The 21,282-nt window shown below is 40.4% G+C and overlaps 1 protein-coding gene across 3 annotated transcripts in view; it reads left to right on the forward strand.

Annotated features, from left to right (window-relative positions):
• Nucleotides 1–6,519: 6,519 nt before the first annotated feature.
• The window catches only part of stk31.S (serine/threonine kinase 31 S homeolog), a 69,477-nt gene continuing 54,714 nt past the window's right edge, over nt 6,520–21,282 (forward strand). For 2 of the 3 annotated variants that reach the window (XM_018269227.2, XM_018269228.2), the window contains exons 1-3: nt 6,520–6,851; nt 12,864–12,916; nt 20,032–20,130. In XM_018269227.2, coding sequence (XP_018124716.1) covers nt 6,851; nt 12,864–12,916; nt 20,032–20,130 — 153 coding nt within the window. In that variant the 5' untranslated portion in view covers nt 6,520–6,850. The remainder of the gene's footprint in view (nt 6,852–12,863; nt 12,917–20,031; nt 20,131–21,282) is intronic. The other variant, XM_018269226.2, reaches the window with a different exon arrangement.

The raw sequence follows: 21,282 nt of genomic DNA on the forward strand, positions 1-21,282 counted from the left end.
GTGTTGTTGCGTGTATGTGTGATGTTGCGTGTATGTGTGATGTTGTGTGTATGTGTGATGTTGTTCGCAGCATCACACGCGTGCGCAGTGACATAGAGTGAATTATTTGCAATGTAATTTAGAAATAAAAACTACATGACAGGATCCCTTTAAGGTGAACCACCCCTTTAAATTGCTGGGCTCTATATATGACATATGTTGACATTGCTCATTAGTCAGGACCACATAAAAGATACAGGGTCTGTATTTCCTATTGCTACTGATATGTATTTTAGTGGTGGGTTTGATCCTGCTATCAATGGCAAAATTAATCCTCATGCACACTTGTGCTTTTAGCGCAATGCCATCTATTGGCATCCTTTCCTCTAAGTTATTATCTAGCAATGGTTATTAAAGTACTGCACAAACACATCTGCAAGAGTGAAGCTTTAAACTACGGTTTCCAGCATTCCCAATATACTGTAAATATATTATGCAAATGCAACTGTACTGATGCATAGAGCAAACTCTCCCAGTCCAGCACAGAGGGATGAGGGAACTTTTTTGGCCTGGTACAGATTTGTGGCAAAAAAATGCAGTATCGCCAGCACCAACATTTTTTGTGAATAAGTGCCGGAATACGTCTTTGGAAGAAATTGGCAACATGGGAGCCATACCCATTGACTACAATGCATTTAGTTGAAATTTTGCTCATCACTACTCTTTATTCCTAACGAATTTTAGCTCTTAAATAGAATATATTTTTGTTTCAATCAATCAAAATTGTTAGAATTAAACTGTTACAAGCCCCCACCAATCTTAGTTGTTTTATGCTGGAAGCATTGTCAAGGAAACCTTACACCTGTACAACCCAAAACAATCATATCCCAGAAACATGGTTCCCACACCCTCCAGGCTCCCCAGCCGCAACCACCTGTTAGGAAGCAAAAGCGTCAGGAAAACAAACAGTATGTTAACATATAATGCTCCATATATAGTAAAGAAAATAAACAAACAGGAGTTTTACAACAAAATACATAATATTAGGATCAGACTGGGCTGGCGGGACACCGGGAAAAAACCCGGTGGGCCCTGCTGGCCCAAACCTGCTCCCTGGACTTCTTCTCCCCACCTCCCTCCCTGAACTCGGTCACGTCCCTAATGAGACGGATAAAGGTAAGCGGGCATATGGGAGGGGCTAGGGGAGAGATTCGTGACTGGGGGGCCCGGTGGATGGTATGGTGTGGGAGTAGGCTTGCCACCTCACCCCTTTAAAACTGAATACATATGGAATCCACACCCTGCTTGGCTAATTAGCAATTCATTTAGATGCATGATGCAGACTGAACTGATTTATGTGCAGCCATGCATTTAAATGAATTGCTGTGTGCTCCGACAAAAAACTGCCGTCCCTAAATTAATGCCGCCCTAGGCCCAGGCCTATGCGGTCTTGCCGCAAATCCGGGCCTGAGTGCAACTAGCATCAGAATTTAATAATGAGCCCTGTAGCATCAGCTTATATTATAGACAAACCTCATTTTCTGCTTGATCATTTGTGACGACCCCTAAGCTTAGCTTCTCAGCAGCTGCTCAGAGCCCACTGAGCATGTGAGTGTAGCAGACATTTTCCAAAATGGTGGCAAGTTTGAAGTCCTGGATCATTGCTGCTATTGAGAAGCTGAAACCTTAGGCTGGTGCAATAAGTGCAGTATATAAAATATGGCATTTTCAGTCATATTCAGTTTAGTTCTCCTTTAACTACACTGAAGTCTGCAGTGTCTGCCATAGGACGAGCATTTCAATGAAAAGACAATTAAGGGTGTTCTGACGGCTGTAGTTTTTCCTGGCAGCACTTGACACTATGTTCTTTAGCCAAAGAATTATGTGCAAGCAGCCTGTGTTTAACAGATAAGTGCCACATAAGGATATGTTTCCCATTACACAGAGATCTTATATATGTATGTGCAGTTTCTCTGAATGGTTTACTGAATGGTTGGCATGAAGGTGCACACCTCACCAAAGAAGCTTGAAACCACATGAAATACACACACACACAATCAGTATTGTTTTTGTCCAATACTGACATATATAACCTAGTGAGTGCATTAATTCATATAGCGTAAGTCTTTGGAACATGGCTAACAGCTGGGTTACATTCTAGAATGTGTCTGAAGTTATAGATCAACATCAATTACTAGCAATATGCTTGCTTAATTTTCATCAAAACAGTATAAGCAGCTTCAAAGCATCTGTCAGTAATGTGGGAGCGGGAAATGGTGATAATAACTAGTGCACATTTATTGGCAACGAGAGTACATTTAGTTGGAAAAACTTGAGTTTTCTTACTTGACCTGCTTTACTTTGGTTGTTCCATGTTGGCACTGCATTTCTCCTCATCAGGCTCAGGCAGGAAGACTACAATACATTGTAACAACTGAAGCTGGGGCTTCCCATAAACAGCCCAGACTGAGAAGTCCCTAATATAATAATAATATATAATACATGTATATTTAATACTGCTGGAAATAATAACACTGCATTTTCCCAGTATAGCAAAGTGTTTTCCTAGTGCAAACCTCTTCTGTTAAATCTTATTTCAGATACAAACAGCACAAAAAAGATTTCAAGGAACTTCCTAAGGCCAGTACTTTTGTCTTGTAAAGTGAGTAAATTTCCATGTTAAGATGGCCATAGACGCAAAGATTTGATTGTACGAGATTTTCGGGCCGTCTGTGGAGTGTCCCGACATTTTTTGTGCAATGCTGATCGGTTGTTTAGTCGATGGGACAGGTTAAAATTTTGTCAGCTACCAATATCTCTGCATGTATTACCTATCTAATGATATCAGTGGGAGACTGTCACCAGCTTTTGTCGGACATAACTTTCATACGATTGCTGTCAGGGGCAGAACATTGTCTGATCTTTTACTACTTAATTTAATCTCAATAGTTAGTCGCAGGGCAGGAGATTACACCGCAAGACCGTTCGTCCGACATCGAAGGTATATCTGCATGCCATCTTAAGTCATTTCATTATATCTCGCTCAATGGATCGCGTCCCATTCGCTGCAGGTGCATACACTTTGCTGATGAACACAGCTTGGCCGGGACCCATCATTTCACCAAATGTAAGACTTCTTTGGGTAGAGACTGTAGGCTTCTAGACACATATAACATAACCACAGGCTACTAAAGAAAAAATCAACTTATAAGTGATTTGTAACATAATCATGAATGTAACATATGTATAATGTAAGAATATGTTGTGATAGTGCAGTTTATAGGAGATCCAAAATAATGTTTGGTTGACAGCTGACAGAAAACAAATGAACTTGTAGGAAAAGTAAAACACACACAGAAGATCTGATTTGTATACACATATCACACTTTTTTGCCGCACTTATTTGGTGTTGTATGAGCCCGTTTTCCAAACCATGACTGCTCCATCTGCACATTGGTCCTCAAAATCTGTTTATCAGAAAATGTAAGTAAGCAAGTGTGAAATTATATTATTTAGAATACATCCAGTAGTTGTCAGGGAGGTGTCCTGTGTATGACCACAGAATGCTGCAGTTGGGAGTTCTAGCTACAGAGAGAGAACAATTAACTTCTTTGAGTTGATCAGATGCTGCAGATTAATTCACTGCATGTGACCAATGGGATATTATAAGCTTAAAGCTGGTGTGGCTGCTTGTACACCAATGTTTTGGGGAAATTAGATATTGTAGGCAGTTCAGCAGATGATCAAGAGCAAAACAACAGGGAAACCACGTCTTCAGTCAAAAACACAGATTTATTCAGGCAAGTCTTCCCAACATAACGATTATAGAAACACAGTTCATTAGCATTTTCACAGCATGCAATGACAACGTTTCCCCTCTCTTTGGGGTTCTCACCATTCAGGATGGCTTCCACCAAGCCCCTTTTACTCTCCCCTCCAGGGATAACTCTCCAGCCTCTGGCAGCACCATAACTCCCTCCAGCAAAAGATGGTCTTCAGGGACCCACAACCTACTCCAGCACAAGGAGGTACCCCAGGACTCTGGTGTGGAATCCTATACATCTTATCTGCAGCATAATCAGATTAGCTACCTCTATCTGGGCAGCTATAGAATCCTAAAAAAAATGGAATGGAGGGCCCACCCTGCTCTCCTCCATTCACTTCAGGGACCCATTTATCCAGCTTTTCTTAAGATAGCAAATAGCTTACCGCAGCAATACGCAGTTTTTCCTGGAGTTCAACTGTTTACAAAAAAACAAAAAACAAATATACACAAAATCATCATTGTTTTGAACACATCTCTTTCACTGGATATTCACTTGCTTGGCGACGTCTTTCTAATGCAAAATATGTACTAACATTAACTTCCCCCCACGTACCAAAATCAAGTACAAATGTTCAGGTTTTCACAGCTCCTTTACATGTGGATGCCAATTTTGTCTTTGGTCAAATGAATTTCTATTTTTATAAGCTATATTCAATGGTCGGAATTCAGACTGCAGCCATATCTGAATAATGTCCAATACCGTTCAACCAGGTTCCTCAGTCAGACAGTTTAGCCCAAATGATGAGACTAAAATCAGTACTACAAATTCAAAAATTCTATATATCCATGCTTTTATCTTAAAAAACTTTTTTTTAAAATAAAAAGCATGGATATAGAGAATTTTTGAATTTGCAGTTTTACCTCTGTTTGGTCACTAGAGGTCTCTATCATGCTATAGTATTTACTATATATTCACAGGGTTCTGTGATCCAGCTTTTTTTTTTGTGTACACATAAAATCAGTACTAGACACAATATGATTCAGGTCTCTGGATCTGATTTCACACAGTTGAGTCAGACTGGAACCACTAGAAAGTTGTATATGTGTGCTTGATCTCACTAATCATCTTATTACAAACAATGTAATGCTTATATGAATACTTTCTCACTAATATGTATCAATATGTATCAATTGTAAAATGTAGTTCTCTAAATATGGTAATATTTCAAATAAGAATTTTTCTTTCCTCATTTACACTTGGCTGTACCCCAGCTCCACACCCTATCCACTTAAGCCCGACCCAAGGCTTTTGCTTATTCTGCATTACGTTGCATTTCAGGGGTGCCCCCACACCATTGCACCCTACTCTGTAGCCTCTTCTGCCTACCCCTATGATAGAGCCAAACTTTGAGAGTTCCACAGCTGATTGGGAGTTGCATGTGAACATCCCTGATGTTTAAATAATACTATATTTCCTTGTTTCCAGTTTCCTCCCACCATTAAGACCCCTCCTGATGGTGGATGTGCAGTCTAATGCCCTGTTTATCTTGTCCCCAACCCAACCCTGCTCTCCTTGCCCCCAATCCAGCCTTGTTCACCTTGCCCCCGATCTAGCCCTGTTCACCTGGCCCTCAATCCAGCCCTCTTCACCTTGCCCCTAATCCAGCCCTGTTCACTTTGCCCTCAGTCCAGCCCTGTTCACCTTGCCCTCCAGTTTCCTCCCACCATTAAGACCCCTCCTGATGGAGAATGTTCAGTCAAATGCCCTGTTTACCTTGCCCCGAATCCAGCCCTGTTCACCTTGCCCCAAATCCAGCCCTGTTTACCTTGCCCTCAATCCAGCCCTGTTCACCTGGCCCCCAATCCAGCCCTGTTCACCTTGCCCCCAATCCAGCCGTTTACCTTGCCCTCAATCCAGCCCTGTTCACTTTGCCCCCAATCCAGCCCTGTTCACCTTGCTCCTAATCCAGCCCTGTTCACCTTGCCCTAAATCCAGCCGTTTACCTAGCCCTCAATCCAGCCCTGTTTACCTTACCCTCAATCCAGCCCTGTTCACTTTGCCCCCAATCCAGCCCTGTTCACCTTGCCCCTAATCCAGCCTTGTTTACCTTGCCCCCAATCCAGCCCTGTTTACCTTGACCTCAATCCAGCCCTATATACCTTGCCCTCAATCCAGCCCTGTTCAATGCAAGCTCCTTCCTTATATAGGCACGGGTGTGTACAAAACTATATTGTTCGAATACAACTCATGTTTCCTTATAGCACAGTGGGGCTCATTTATAAACATTGGGCAAATTTGCACCTGGGCAGTCACTAGGTTTGCCACCTTTTGCTAATTTTTTTACTGGCTGGTGAGATGTCAAAGGGGGCGGGGCTATAACATTAAAAAGGGGGTGGAGATTTCCAAACGGAGGACAAAAGTAGTTTACAGGGGATTGGGGGTGGGCCGAGGGGGTCTTTTTAAGGGTATTATAAATTTAGCTGCAGCTACATTGCCAGTATATTTGTAGTATCGGCCTTGCCAGGTGTTTTACCGGCTAGGCGGTAAAATACCGGCCAGGTGCCAACCCTAGCAGTCACCCATGGCAACCAATCAGAGGTCTGCTTTCATTACGCAACCTGCAGCTGTATGAAAAAAGCCACTTGCTGATTGGTTGCTATAGGTTACTACCCTGGTAGTACAGTAGCCTTATTACACTCACTTATCAACAGAATAGCGCCTTATAAGATGTAGCAACTCCAGTCCATGTGCATTTATACAGAAAGTGTAGAGTCCTCGTACTGGTTGTATAACTGGGCCCTCACACTTTACTAACCTACAAGTGAGGACGTTCTTTTCGAGACCTCTTTGTGGGCCACCTCGCAACACACATACGCGTTGGAACTTGGGCCATTTGTTTCCAAGGCGGCAAGGTCGGAGCACAGCACAGGCAGTCAGAGCGGAAGGCGCGAAATACGCGGGGGAGGAGTCAGAAAGTCTGAGCGGAAGTGCTTTTCAATCAAGTAGCCGTGAGCACCGCGTAAAGAGCAGCAAGGGTGTGGTTGTCGTCTGTGGGGCTGCACTGCTGGTTTTGCCTGCGACTGAGCTTCAGAGAAGTGATCATAAGTGAGTAGGAGCTATTGGTTATTGGAGTATCCAAAGTTGGGGGCAATAACAATCAGAGCTGTCACGTTTGCCTTTCTTCCCCCTCAATTAGTTTTGTCACAGTCTGCTTTCCCTGAGTTAGGCCTATACAATCAGCCGGCTCGTTTAATAACCATGTGTCCGTGTATTCGTACAATGTGAGTGAGTGCAAGGAAACCCATTGCTGATTCCGCTTGACTTTGTATTCGTGCGTCGTGATACAAAATTGCAGTTCACAGATTTTTATTTCATGGCACCTCTGAGTTTTAGGGATTTTTAGGCTGTGGCCCACAACCCCCCCCCCCCCACCTCATACAGAATCTCTAGAACAGTTACTTTTTCCTTGGAACCTTGAGAGAAAAAAAACCTCACATCAACTGTTCAAATGGCCTTCGTGTTTCATTATGTAGCTTTAAAATTTGTTTCCATCTTCTTTGACCTCATTTCAGCTTTCAAGGAAGGGAGGGTGCTAGGTTGCTAACGTAAACTGCAGCCTAGCAACCCACTAGCTGCTGAAATTTCAAACTGGAAAGCTGCCCAACAGAAAGCTAAAGCATTCGGATTAGGGATGCACCGAATCCACTATTTTGGATTCGGCCGAATCCTTCACGAAAGATTCGGCCGAATACGGAACTGAATCCTAATTTGCATATAAAAATTAGGGGTGGGAAGGGGGAAAAACATTTTTTACATCCTTGTTTTGTGACGTGAAGTCACGTGAGCTCCCTCCCCTAATTTGCATATGCAAATTCGGATTCGGTTTGGCTGGGCAGAAGGATTCGGCTGAATCCTGTTGAGAAAGTCCTAATCCTGGATTTGGTGCATCCCTAATTTGGATACAAATAAAAGAAGACCAACTGAAAGTTGTGTATATAAAAAAAACAAAAAAGATCAGCATATACGTCATGTTGAGGTAATTTAAAGGTAAACCGCCCCTTAACATGATCTGTTCCTTTATAATTCCAAACTGTAGAAACATATTTTCTGGTTTGACCGTGGTAACTCTCTTTACGATGATGTCTCCCGTTCACCATACTGATTTGGGCATTTTTATCTTGGCATTCTATGGAAATCAGAGGCTGCGGGCAACTCGCTCTCCTTTCTGCACTGAGAGAAAATTGGAAACGAGTACTACTGCCAGCTTAGGGGCAAATTTACTAAAGGCGCGAAGGGACAAGCACGGACAAAAATTCGCCAGCGTGACATCATTTCGGTACTTCGCTGATTTACTAAAGGTCGCTGGTGTAACTTCACTAGCAAAGGCGATAGACTCTAGTGGTACTTCGCTCCCTAATGCCTGGCGAATTTGCACACGTTTTTACAATTTTACTTAACATTGCCCCAGACTTGCCTTCACCACCTCAGACCAGGCAAAGTGCAATAGATTAGATAGGAGTTCCTAAAAAAAATAGTTGAACAATTTTCCCAAAACATGTTAGTGTCTTATCCTTTTTTGGGGTGATAGGCTAAACTTATTAGGGAACACTAACGCAAATTTGCTTCACTTGGCACAGTAACGCTAGCGCAACTTCGCCAGCGTTCAGCGCCCTAGACGCAACTTCGGATTTTGGTGAATTAGCGTTGTCCTGGCGAAGTGATGTGATTGAAGCTGTCGCTGGCGAATTTTCGGAGGTTATATAATTTGCCCCTTAGAGTAATGTCAATGATACACGTCATTCTACTATAAGATTGGCTTTTACTGTGAGATATGAGGTTGGTACCAATTAGTAATGAAAAGGGTAGATGCGCTTCCAGGAGGGGAAGAACACTCTAGCCAGCTGAACTTCCACTTCTGCCCTGGCCACAGGAATATACATCCAAGACTTAAAAGGGAAGGAAACCTAGTTGGCGCAAAAACCCTCCCCCCCTCCCGTGTTGTTGCACACCCTCCCTCCTTCCCCCTGGCCTACCCGTCCCGCTGGGCAAATGCCCCTAACTTGTTACTTACCCTTCTGCGCAGGTCCAGTCCAAGGAGTTCACAGACGACATCTTCTTCCACGCGATCTTCTTCCTGCTTTGAACAGCGTTTTGGCGCATGTGCAGTAGGAGCATTTCGCCGGTACGGATCTACTGCGCATGCACCAAAAGTCACGATGTACTTTTGGCGCATGTGCAGTAGATCGTACCGGCAAAATGCTCCTACTGTGCATGCGCCGGTCAAGGCAGGAAGAAGATCGCGTGGAAGAAGATGTCTGTGAACTCCCTGGACTGGACCTGCGCAGAAGGGTAAGTAACAAGTTAGGGGCATTTGCCCAGCGGGACGGGTAGGCCAGGGGGGAGGAGGGAGGGGGGGGAGGGTTTTTGCGCCAACTAGGTTTCCTTCCCCTTTAAAAGCTGCACCTTCGGATCACTTCACCGGACCACCATGGAGTTTTCATTCAAACTTTCATAAAAATAAATAATCCATTTAAAAGCAAGAAGAATTGAAACGGGCATGGGAGAGCAGCTTGTTACCAATTTGATTTTAATAGATTTCCAGAGCAAGGCTTGTTACACTTTGATTTTAATAATTTCCAGGTGCAGCTGTCCGGTGTAACTGGAAAAGTGGTGCTAATATGTCAATAAAGGTATAAAAAAAACCATAAAAATTAAATGCTATTTGGAAAAGTGTTCCTTTTAAGGGATTCTGTTAGAATCCATGTATGTAATTTGTGAACTTTGCAACCCCTGTAAAGGCAATGCCACTTTGTTGATTTGAGCACCACTTTCTGGAAGATTCACAGCAGTCGATTCTCTACCTGCCTCTATTCAAAAACTATAAATACACTTTCTGTCCAGACTTTTTTTTTTTTTTTACATCATTCTCATTCCCTGCCCCAGCGGTGCTTACAATCTAAGGTCTCTGTTGCATACACACTCAAACCATTGTCTGTTTTTAATCATGAACCATTTGCATGCATGCATTTGTGTTGAGGAAATCCAACACATATCCAGAGGAAACTAATGCAGAGACAAGAGGAACATACAGCACATCCCAACTAAAATGTAAAATGCTATATAGTTGCAACAGGGTTATTTATTTTGTATTCTGTCATGCAATTTGCTAATCTATTGTTGCTGTTCATGTTTAAAGGGTCATTAATACTACAAAAATTAGTGTTAACTTGTACAAAGTCCTGCACACTTTTGTAATGTAAACATTTTGCAGATATTAGCAGTTTTATGCTGTTAAGGGTTTGGTGGAACTCCTACATTCGCAGACAACGGTTAATCTGCTCTTTGGCTTTCCTGATGTTCTACATCTCTGCATATTGCTTGCTACCTTCTAGAACAGGGCTGTCCAACTGGTGGTGGCCAGTGGCCCCCCACATGAAAGTCTGCCTGCCATGATCGCTTACCATGTGTAAGCTTTAAAAGGTATCAGTACTGAGATTAACTGGCCCTTGCATAGTTAACACCTCAAATTCAGACTGTAAGCTCCTGCATTCACACTGCCTGCCCTATGCTCCCTGTGTGTGCTATAGTCTACCTGCCCAATGCACCCTGTGTGTGCCATGCTCTGCCTGTGTGTGCCATGCTCTGCCTGTGTGTGCCATGTTTTGCCTGTGTGTGACATACTTTGCCAGCCCGACTCTTGCCTGCCCTATGCTCCCTGTGTGTGCCCTACTCTGTACCCTGTGGGACAGGAGCCTGGTAGGGTTTGTTCTGGGGGGTTTGTTAGAATTTGTAAATTGTTCTTAGGGGGTCTAAGGTGTTTATTCATGTGCTGGGGGTGCTGCTGTGTTATCCACAGGGTAGAAGCAGCGGCATATTGATTTAAGGGTATGTTTATGGTATATTTACGGCTATGACTTGCATTTTTTACATGAGTGATATCCCTGCAGTGAGCACCAATCATTTTTAGAATGTTACCACCGTTAATGTGGGCATGATCTTAAAAGTTCTTGAGATTATCAAAAGAATCCCAAACCAAATATATCCCAAGTCCAGCAACCTTTCAGCCTCTCTTCTGCCTTCAACACAGTTCGAATTCCAATAAAGGTAGCTGTATCACTTAAAAGGATATGAGAAAAACAGAAAAATACAGTGTAGCGTTCCTGATTTAATCTCACACCCAGTGTTCTTGATATATAGAAAATCAGTGTGTTAAAAAAGAGAGTTCCTTCTTATTCTTCTAAAGTCTTATTGGTGAATAGTGGTCTTATTAAACATCAAATTACTAGTAATTGACCAGAATGGACGATTTTGTTACTATAAATACCCACACTTTGAATCACGAAAGCTCTGGTGTTATATTATACTCACAAACATAAAAAAATCTCTTGCACTTCACAGGGTTAAAGTTAACTTCCAATTCTCATTCCTCCTTTGTAGACAATATAGAAAGACATGTCCAGAAACGTTTTTACACTTTAATAAATAGTAATAAAATTGCACTCGCAAAAGTGTCTTCGTACATCCGCTTTTAAAATATAGTAACAGTCCCTGCCGTAGATGCGCAAGTTCATAGCGTTTCTGAAAACTCAATGCACATGTCTCCGGTTCGCTTCTGCACACTTCCATATTCCTCACCGCTTTACGTGTTTTGCCTGTACAGCTTCCTCCAGGAGCAATGACTTCTTTCTGAATGTCCACTCTTTATTTTCCCACGACGATTGAACTTTAAAACTTTATTGGAACTCCCAAGTGTCTCTGCCTGCATTCCAGTACAAACTTTATCGGTATTAAGACATTTAACACAACAAAGTTACATCCAAGTATCCTTTCTCTACATTTGAACACTATTCACTAAGACTTTATAAGAATAAGAAGGTGTAAGTCTCTGTTTTAACACTTAAAAGTTCTTGAGACAACACGGGTGTGCTTTAAAAGGGGGGCGTAGTTAACACTGATTTCCACTATGTGGGCTACCAGCCCTCGTCACCACAGAAGTTGGACAGCACTGTTCTAGATGATTTTTAATTTGTACTGTCAGCCAGAGAAAAGTAGCTGCTTTCCTCCAGCCTTGTATAGATTGCTAAATACCACACTCATGTTGGGTTTCACTAAGGGTCTGGCCACTGGCAGATTTGGAGAGATTAGTCGCCAAGGCGGCAAATCTCCTTCTTCGCGGCGACTAATCTCCCCGATCTGCCTTCCGCTGGCTAAACTGAAAATTGCCTGGGAGCAGGCACACTGAGCGCTTCATTTTCCGAAGTCAGCCGTAATTGCCTCACAAAGAAACTTCGGAAAACCAAGTGTTCCGTGTGCCTGCCCCCAGGCGATTTACATTTTAGCGGGCGGAAGGCTGGCGAAGGGAGATTAGTCACCGTGAAGAAGAGGAGATTTGTCGCCTGTCGACTAATCTCCTCGAATCTGCCCGTGTGGCCAGACCCTAAATAACTCAGTGAGAGCTCTCAAAGAGAGTTGATTCACACAAACCCCACGGCAGTATCTATAAAATGTTCAAGATATTTTATAAATGTAAACGTAGTTTGCAAACATGCTTATAAAATAGTTTACATATTCTTTTTTCATGTTTGTTCACTTTGAACCTATATGTTCAGTGTTTATAGTTTGAAGAACTTGAATGCAATTGTTTATTCTAGAGCTGGGGTCCCCAACCTTTTTCACCAGTGAGCAACATTCAGATGTAAAAAGAGTTGGGGAGCAACACAAGCATGCAAAATGTTCCTGGGTGGTGCCAAATAAGGGCTGTTATTGACTATTGGTAGCCCTATGTGGACTGGGAGGCTCTGGTTGGCAGTACACCTGGTTTTTATACAACCAAAACTTGCCTCCAAGCCTGGAATTTAATAATAAGCCCCTGCTTTGAGGCTACTGGGAGCAACATCCAAGAGGTTGGGGAGCAACAGGTTGCTCACGAGCTACTGGTTGGGGATCACTGTTCTAGAGAATAGTAGCATGGAGTTCTCTCATGCTGCTCCAGACTGTAAGCGATCACACTTTTTAAACACTAATTGATGACCTCTTCAGCTTGTGAAACAAAATTATCTCCAGACATGTTTACATTTCTGAGAGTTATTTACATCTCTTCTTTTTTTTCCCCCTTAGTGGAAAGTGTGTGCGTGTCTCACGTGGAAGATGCTGTGACATTTTGGGGACAGGTAATTTTCTTCACTGAATTCAGATGTGTTTTTTTTTTGTTTTGTTTTTTTCATTTAATGTAAATTGTCTAATGAGGTAGTATGGATTGACAGAGTTGCCCTGTTATTCCATGGTGCTTTGCATTCTCTTGGAAATACATGTGTATCTGCATAAAAGGTGATGGTTACTGCATGGTAATTGCTAATAAGCCTGAGGGCACACATTTGTTTGCTCTGGTTGTCTCCACCTAGTGAATAATAATGAGGGATTAATCACCATCGATAAATTTCCTTTTCTACGAGCGACTAATCTCCTGTAAATGCTTTCCCACTGGCGAATCGCAGGTGGTAATACCCGTGTGTTGCTTCAGTCTTCCAAAATCGATTGATTTTGATTGTGTATGTATGTATTTATGTGTGTATGTACGTGTGTGTGTGTATATATTACATATTTTGTGTGTATATATATATATATATATATATATATATATATAAATATTATTTCATCTAAAATTTCTAAAAACCATAAATATAATTAATCAGATTATAAGAAGCATGATAGAGAATACTTTCACTGAGTCACTTCGGAGCAATTGTATCAAGAGTCCGAATCCATTTTAGCTCTACCTCTATATAAAATTTTGAGCTCTAGCTACACCCTTTTCTCTCTCGCACGCACTCTCTCTCTCTATCGATCTATTATATATATATATATATATATATATATATATATATATATATATATATATATATATATATATATATATATATATATATATATATATATATATATCCACCATTCAAGTCTGCAAACGTGTCGCTAAATGGTAATAGAATGGGTATATATATACACACGTAAAAGTTTGGGAGCCCCTCTTAATTCTTTGGAGTTTTGTTTATCATTGGCTGAGCTATAAAAGTAGCAACTTCCTTTTAATATATAACATGCCTTATGGAAACAGTAGTATTTTAGCAGTGACATAAAGTTTATTGGATTAACAGAAAATATGCAATATGCATCATAACAAAATTAGACAGGTGTATAAATTTGGGCACCCTGACAGAGATATTACATCAATACTTAGTTGAGACTCCTTTTGCAAATGTAACAGCCTCTATACACCTCCTATAGCCTTTGAGGAGTGTCTGGATGGCGGTATTTTTGACCATTCGTCCATACAAAATCTCTCCAGTTCAATTAAATTTTATGGCAGCCTGCTTCAAATAATCCCATAGATTTTCGATGATATTCAAGTTGGGGGACTGTGATGGCCATTCCAGAATATTGTACTTCTCCCTCTGCATAAATGCCTTTGTAGATTTCTAATTTTGTGACTGATACATGAACATTATTCTGAGGAATTTGTTGATATTGGGTTGAATTCATCCGATCCTCGACTTTAACAAGGACCCCAGTCCCTGAACTAGCCACACAGCCCCACAGCATGATGGAACCTCCACCAAATAGTAGGTAGCAGGTGTTTTTCTTGGAATGCAGTTCTTCTTCCGCCATGCAAAGCACTTTTTGTTATGACCGAATAGATACATTTTTGTCTTATCAGTCCAAAGCACTTTGTTCCAAAATGACTGTGGCTTGTCTAAATGAGTTTTTGCATACAAGTGACTCTGTTTGTGGTGGAGTGCAGAAAGGGCTTCTTTCTCATCACCCTGCCATACAGATGTTCTTTGTGCAAATTGTGCTGAACTGTAGAACGATGTACAGATACACCATCTGCAGCAAAATGTTCTTGCAGGTCTTTGGAGGTGATCTTTGGGTTGTCTGTAACCATTCTCACAATCCTCCACATATGCCGCTCCTGTATTTTTCTTGGCCTGCCAGATCTGGGTTTTACAGCAACTGTGCATGTGGCCTTCCTGATTCCATTCCTTACAGTTTAAACCTCTGAGATCGCTTTTTGTAGCCTTCCCCCTAAACCACGATACTGAACAATCTTTGTTTTCAGAACTTTTGCTTTGAGGATCCCATGCTATCAATCTTCAGAGGAGAGTCAAACAGAAGCACAACTTGCAATTGGACACACCTGTCTATGAAGTTCAAGGCTTAACGAGCTAATCCAACCAATTTGGTGTTGCCAGTAATCAGTTTTGAACAGTTACATGCATTCAAATTAGCACAATTACAAGGGTACCCACACTTTTGCACGGCCAGTTTTTCACATTTGATTTAATTTCATAAACTGAATACTGCTTCACTAAAAATCTTTGTTCAGAAAAACCCCCAGAACTCAGATGTTCCTGGGAAATAAAAGTGGAGTAAATTGTGACGGGTTTATACTTGAGAACCTGCTTGTTTCCAACAAGAAAGTCTTAGCAACGGATCGACCACAGAGACACTGATTCAGTATGTATGACAGGAGTGTTCTATTTTGGCTTAGAAGCTTAATCCTTGGTGGCATGGCTGAGAGTTCTTCACAACTGCCATTTGACATTGACACTAATTCGGACTTTGCCTTTACCATACAGGGTGCAGACAGGATTCTCTTTACAGAAACACCGCTATATACAGTATAGCCGTGAGTAAACCAAATATTGACATTAACCATGATCTTCTAAATCTCAAGAAAAAAAGAACTGGACTTACAACTTCATGGCATTTACCTCTCTAACTCACACAGACAACGTCTCATTCCCAGGGGTTTTAGAATTAACAGTATCCCTACCTTCGGGTATAGCAATCCAGATTTTTGTGCTAAATGGTGTGGTATTCTGAACAGATGTTCATTTGACCTTATTTTATATGTTGTGGAACAGGTAGGTAAAGACTTGGCTGTGACAAGGGAGGAGATTACGGGAGTAGGAAACTAATACTTAGAATCATTGAAAACTGACACTGTCGCTGACTGGTTGGAGAAACTTCAAAAGGTGGTGGACAAATATAAAAAGGACTGTATTCAAATAAAACAAATTGAAAAAGTTTCAGATGACTATAAAACCAAGCGGGTGTATGGGTGATTAATGGGATTTAGATCCGACAACTATAGGACACCCTTACAGAGAAGAAAACATATACCTAGAACGCTGCAAACGATGGACAGTTTGGACCAGTCTACAGACTCAGATACAGGACCTGACAATAGGCCTTCCAAATCTTTTTTTTTTTTTTTTTAGCGGTCGAAACAAAATTAAGAAAATAGAAGGCAGTGAGGACATATAAGATGGGGGGCCATACATTCAAGAGGGAAACCCCCCCCCCAGGGCAAGAGAATATAATTTTTAAGCGTATACTTTCCACCGGAGAAATATCTCTATTATCCAAGGGTCTTTCTTTTGTCCCCAGCGCTCCACCACACTTTTGACTTACTGGTAGATGTATACAAATTTCAGAGGAAATTGAAACTGAAACTATTCTTTAAGAACTCCCCAGATTACAGCAGACCTGTGGTTAGAGACAAAAGCACTTTTGTGCCCCCCAATACACCTGCACTTAGACTTTTGCTAATATTCTCAGCCGAGAGGTTACCTACCACCTTATGGGACAACATAACTCCACACTATAACATGGGGTTTGGATTTCGGCCAGAAATCACCCTTTTTCTGCAGGATTCGGATACGGCCGAATCCTTGTGCCTGGCCGAACCGATTTCTAATTTGTATATAAAAATTAGGGGCAGAAAGGAAAATCACAAATAAATGTTATTTCCACTTTTTCCCTTATACCTATTGCATATGCAAATTAGCATTCGGTTTGTCTTCGGACTAGTAATGCGTTGAATCCCAAATAGTGGATACGGTGCATCTATATATATATATATATATATATATATATATATGCACATTGATAAACTGGGGGCACTGACACTTTTTTCCTTTTTGTATAAATGAAAAAACATGAAGTATGCCTTTTCCTCTTGAGCTCTGCATAGATGATCTTTCCCTTTTATGCAGCATTAAGTCTGGGAAGGTGGAAACTGTGTTGCTATTATTCATTGTTGGCCTTGGGCAGAGCTAGAGGTCAGTCACAGTGGGTGTCCTATGCACAGTATCCTGCATCCTGTTTTCCTGGAGCCTTGTCTAACTGTTAGCTGTGAATTAGGAACATACATAACAACATTCCTCAAAAATGTTGCCCATCTTTCTATTTAAGGGGCGTCGTATTTATCAATGGAGTTTACCATTTGATAAATATGCTTTTAAAAATCCCTTAGGAATGAACAGAAAGTGAGTGAGTTTTTTCTGTGGTGAGCTCTGTCACATTTTGATAAATCTGCCCCTGTGTGTCTCATTAATTACAGTTGGAAATTATCCTGCAAAATCTGCTCATTGATATTTGTAAAATAGCTGCAAAACAACATTGTCCGTTTCCAAAGAAAAAAAATATTGCTGCCCTCTAGTGGCTAAATAGTATAAGACAAATGCAAAGATGACACAAGATAATATGGCTAACAATGTTTATAGGTCAAGCTTACTTCTTAAAAGGCTCAAATTCTGTACATATTAAGCTTTCTTACAGTCAGTGTTAGTGTGTAAGACTTCGCTGTAACATCTTTGCCTTTTCACTTGCCCTTTGTAATAGGTTATATTGTGCTCTGACTCAAGGCCAGATTGGCAATCTGTGGATTCTGGCAGTTGCCAGAGGGGCTGCTGTAAAATGTCATAAGCAGTCACTATTTATCGACTCTGTGGTGACTGTATGCGCCTCTGTGTACTTGAAATGCCAGAGTCCAGACCTGAGCTGACTCAAATAGTAGGCACCTCTTTACATGCATTCTGTGAATACCACCTGTGATAGGCTTCTCTTCACAGTGCAAGGATTACAACAGCTATTTCTAATTACAAAGAATTTAGCATACATTTTATATATGCTGCTGTGATTCTTATTGCTGCCCCAATATATGTTTAGCATATACATTGCATAGTTCCAATTATTATATTTTCTCTTTTTTCTTTATTTTTATTGAACAACTTTTTAGGTATACAATTTCTCTGAAATTAGGTTCAGAAAGCAAGATTATTATGATTCCTAAAATAATACAGCGAAATACTCTATTATAAACAATGATTTGTAGGATATAAACAAGGAAAAATAAGGTAAGCGTTAATATGCACAGAAGATAGTAAATAGAAAAAGTAATTGTGAGTGGCATTGCACAATATTAGGTTATTAAGTTTAAAAATGATAGCTAGTGGCAAAAAATTATCAATCATAAATAATTTTTTAATTATTGATAAGATATATGCCTTTGAGTCCTCAGAAGTAGTGATTGTGAGTGGCATTGCACAATATTAGGTTATTAAGTTAAAAAATGATAGCTAGTGGCAAAAAATTATCAATCATTGTCATGATACAGGCCTGTAATAGTTAATAAAACAGGCAAAGGTATCATGAGAAATATTTCTGCCAACATCTAAATCAGACACATAACAGGCCTCTTTTCACTATGGTCAGAGGGGTCAGAGCTGTAATGCCCTCCTCCATGTTCTGGCTGATAAGAGCCATTCAATGGGGAGAGGGAAGCACAAGGAGTGACAACTTAAAGTTCCCAGCAAGACCCTCAAAGGTGAAGTGAAGGTCACATATAATGTATACTCAAATATATTTATCCTTACAGAACCCATACCTGTTGTACCAACATCCTAACTGGTTAAGGGTTCAAGGCAATTTCATCTTTCCAATGAGTCCAAACATGACTAGGTTTGGTACTCTGTATATTAGATGTGAATATCTGGGCAGGGGCAGGTCACACAGTATTGATGTTTAGTATCTATGGAATCCCTGAGAGAATTAATAACCTATGAATATAATATCATCTCTCTCCTATGTTCCAATGGAGCGTTATGTTCATTATAATACATAAAAGCCATGAATATCCTGTAAATTATATCCTTATAAACGGTGAGTTCTGATGTCATCAGTTATAAACGGTGAGTTCTGATGTAATTTCTGTCACATGACTCACTGAAATTTGTGTATTATAATAAATAAAGTACCCCCAGTTGCAAAATATGAGGATATTAGAAGTTACCTTGGAGTTCCATGACCTGTATAAAAACACTCGGCCTTCAGCCTCGTGTTTTTATATGGTCATGAAACTCTTCGGTAACTTATAATATCCTTATATTTTACAAGAGGGGGTACTTTATTCACTATATATTCTTGGTCCAGTTCCTACTCACAGGAGGTCATAAAAACTCAATCTGTGTCCTGCTAGGCCATGCCCCCTTACATTCCTGAGGGGGGAGTGTGCAGTTACCTGATGCCCTGAAATCACTAATAAATCGTCAGCTCTTCTGACTAAATTTTGGATTTACTTTGGAGGACCAATTGCGATTGGAAGTTATCCCATTTGTTTCCTCTTGCCTCCAGGACCAGGAATTCTATATCTTTGGAGTTAAGTATAGGTTTTCCATGTTTTTATAGTTTTTACAACTGTTTGTAATTGCATTATTGAATATATGTCTCTTTTTGTAACATCTTTTTGTTAATTGCACTGTTATACCTTTTATAATATTAAAGAGAATTTAATAAGATTGTCTTTGGTGCTCTAAACGAACCTAGCCTGAAAGAGTGTAACTGTGAGCCTTAACCCTCTGCATGCTGAAGTAATTGTTGAATCAGTAGGAACTAACTGACTATAGTGAGAGTGTTTAATGCATTGGTGTATTGTAAGTTATTACCTGTTAGAGAGAACAGGGGAATAGTCACATTAGGTTTCTATCGCCTGTGAATGATAGATGGTGGCAGCGAATGAGTTTTGTGGGTGTTGGTTGGTATTTGGGGTGCTTTCGTGTTAGTCTAACCTGTGTGCAAGGTGGGTTAGAGACTGAGTGAGTGACCCCTGATAGTCACACCTAAAGTCACCTGCGGTTGGAAGTACTGTGTCCGTGACAATCATAAATAATTTTTTAACTATTGATAAGATCTATGCCTTTGAGTCCTTAGAAGTAGTGATTGGTGTATCTGACTCATTTTGCTTTGCCTGAAAATTAACAAAAGGGCAACCAATTCACCAAATGTGTTGTAGTCTATGGTTGACAAATTTTTTTATTTTTTTTTGATGTGCAACAATTATTTTTTCACCCCAAAAAAATATGTATATGTATATAAAGTATATGATTGCTGCTTGCAAAGAAATTAATCTTTCTATTTACATAAACATATTTGTTATTTCTTACAGGCAATTGGCAAAATACATGATATTTCAAAACTGTCTGATTCATTGGCCAGGACTTGTCCTAAAATGAACCCTGTTCTTGCAACTCCTGACCCTGATAAGGTAAATCTTTTAACTAATGTATTTTATTATTGTAGCTGTGCTACAGTTTTATTAAATTTGTGTGTAAGATCTTCCTCATCTAGAATTAAAGCTGTACAACAATTGCAAACAGCAACCAGTGCTGTACATTGCTGCATGGAAGGAGTAGAAAATAAAGAAAGAAGGTATGCGCCCACCCATCTTTTGAAACATACCCCCACAACCCCCCACTTACCGTGTATGTATATTTTTGCCACTGATATGGATTTTATATATATATATATATATATATATATATATATATATATATATATATATATATATATATATATATATATATATATATATATATATATATATATATATAATTTTTTTTTTTTTTTTTCTTAAAACTTACCGTATATACTCGAGTATAAGCCGATCCGAGTATAAGCCGAGGTACCTAATTTTACCTACGAAAACTGGGAAAACTTATTGACTCTTGTATAAGCCTAGACACAACTACAGCCCTGTCTCCCAGCAGCGCACATTCCGCCAAAGAGACTCCCCCAGCGATCAACCGGACTTCTTTGCAAAGTTGATGGTGACAGAGAATTGTGCAGAGAGTGCTGTGTGATATTGCCATCACTGTTAATCCATTATACAACCAACAGAGGGCGCTGTGTGATACTGCAGTCACTGTTAATTCTTTCATATAACCAACAGAGGGCACTGTGTGATATTGCAGTCACTGTTATTCTTTGATATAACCAACAGATGGCGCTGTGTGATATTGCAGTTACTGTTATTCTTTGATATAACCAACAGATGGCGCTGTGTGATATTGCAGTCACTGTTATTCTTTGATACAACCAACAGATGGCGCTGTGTGATATTGCAGTCACTGTTATTCTTTGATATAACCAACAGAGGGCGCACTGTTATTCTTTAATAAAACCAACAGAGGGCATTGTGGGATATTGCAGTCTCTCCCCAAGTGAACTGTTGGTATAGGAATGATTAAAAGTGACTGCAATCTCAGCTACTGCCCGCTGACCCGAGTATAAGCCGAGGTAGACTTTTTCAGCACATTTTGGATGCTGAAAAACTCTGCTTATACTCGAGTATATACGGTACCATTATTAGAAATTACCTTCCAGTAATTTAGAGCTTTCTGGATAACTGGTTTCCAGT

Source organism: Xenopus laevis, chromosome 6S, assembly GCF_017654675.1.
Source record: "Xenopus laevis strain J_2021 chromosome 6S, Xenopus_laevis_v10.1, whole genome shotgun sequence".
Classification (NCBI taxonomy): Eukaryota; Metazoa; Chordata; class Amphibia; order Anura; family Pipidae; genus Xenopus; species Xenopus laevis.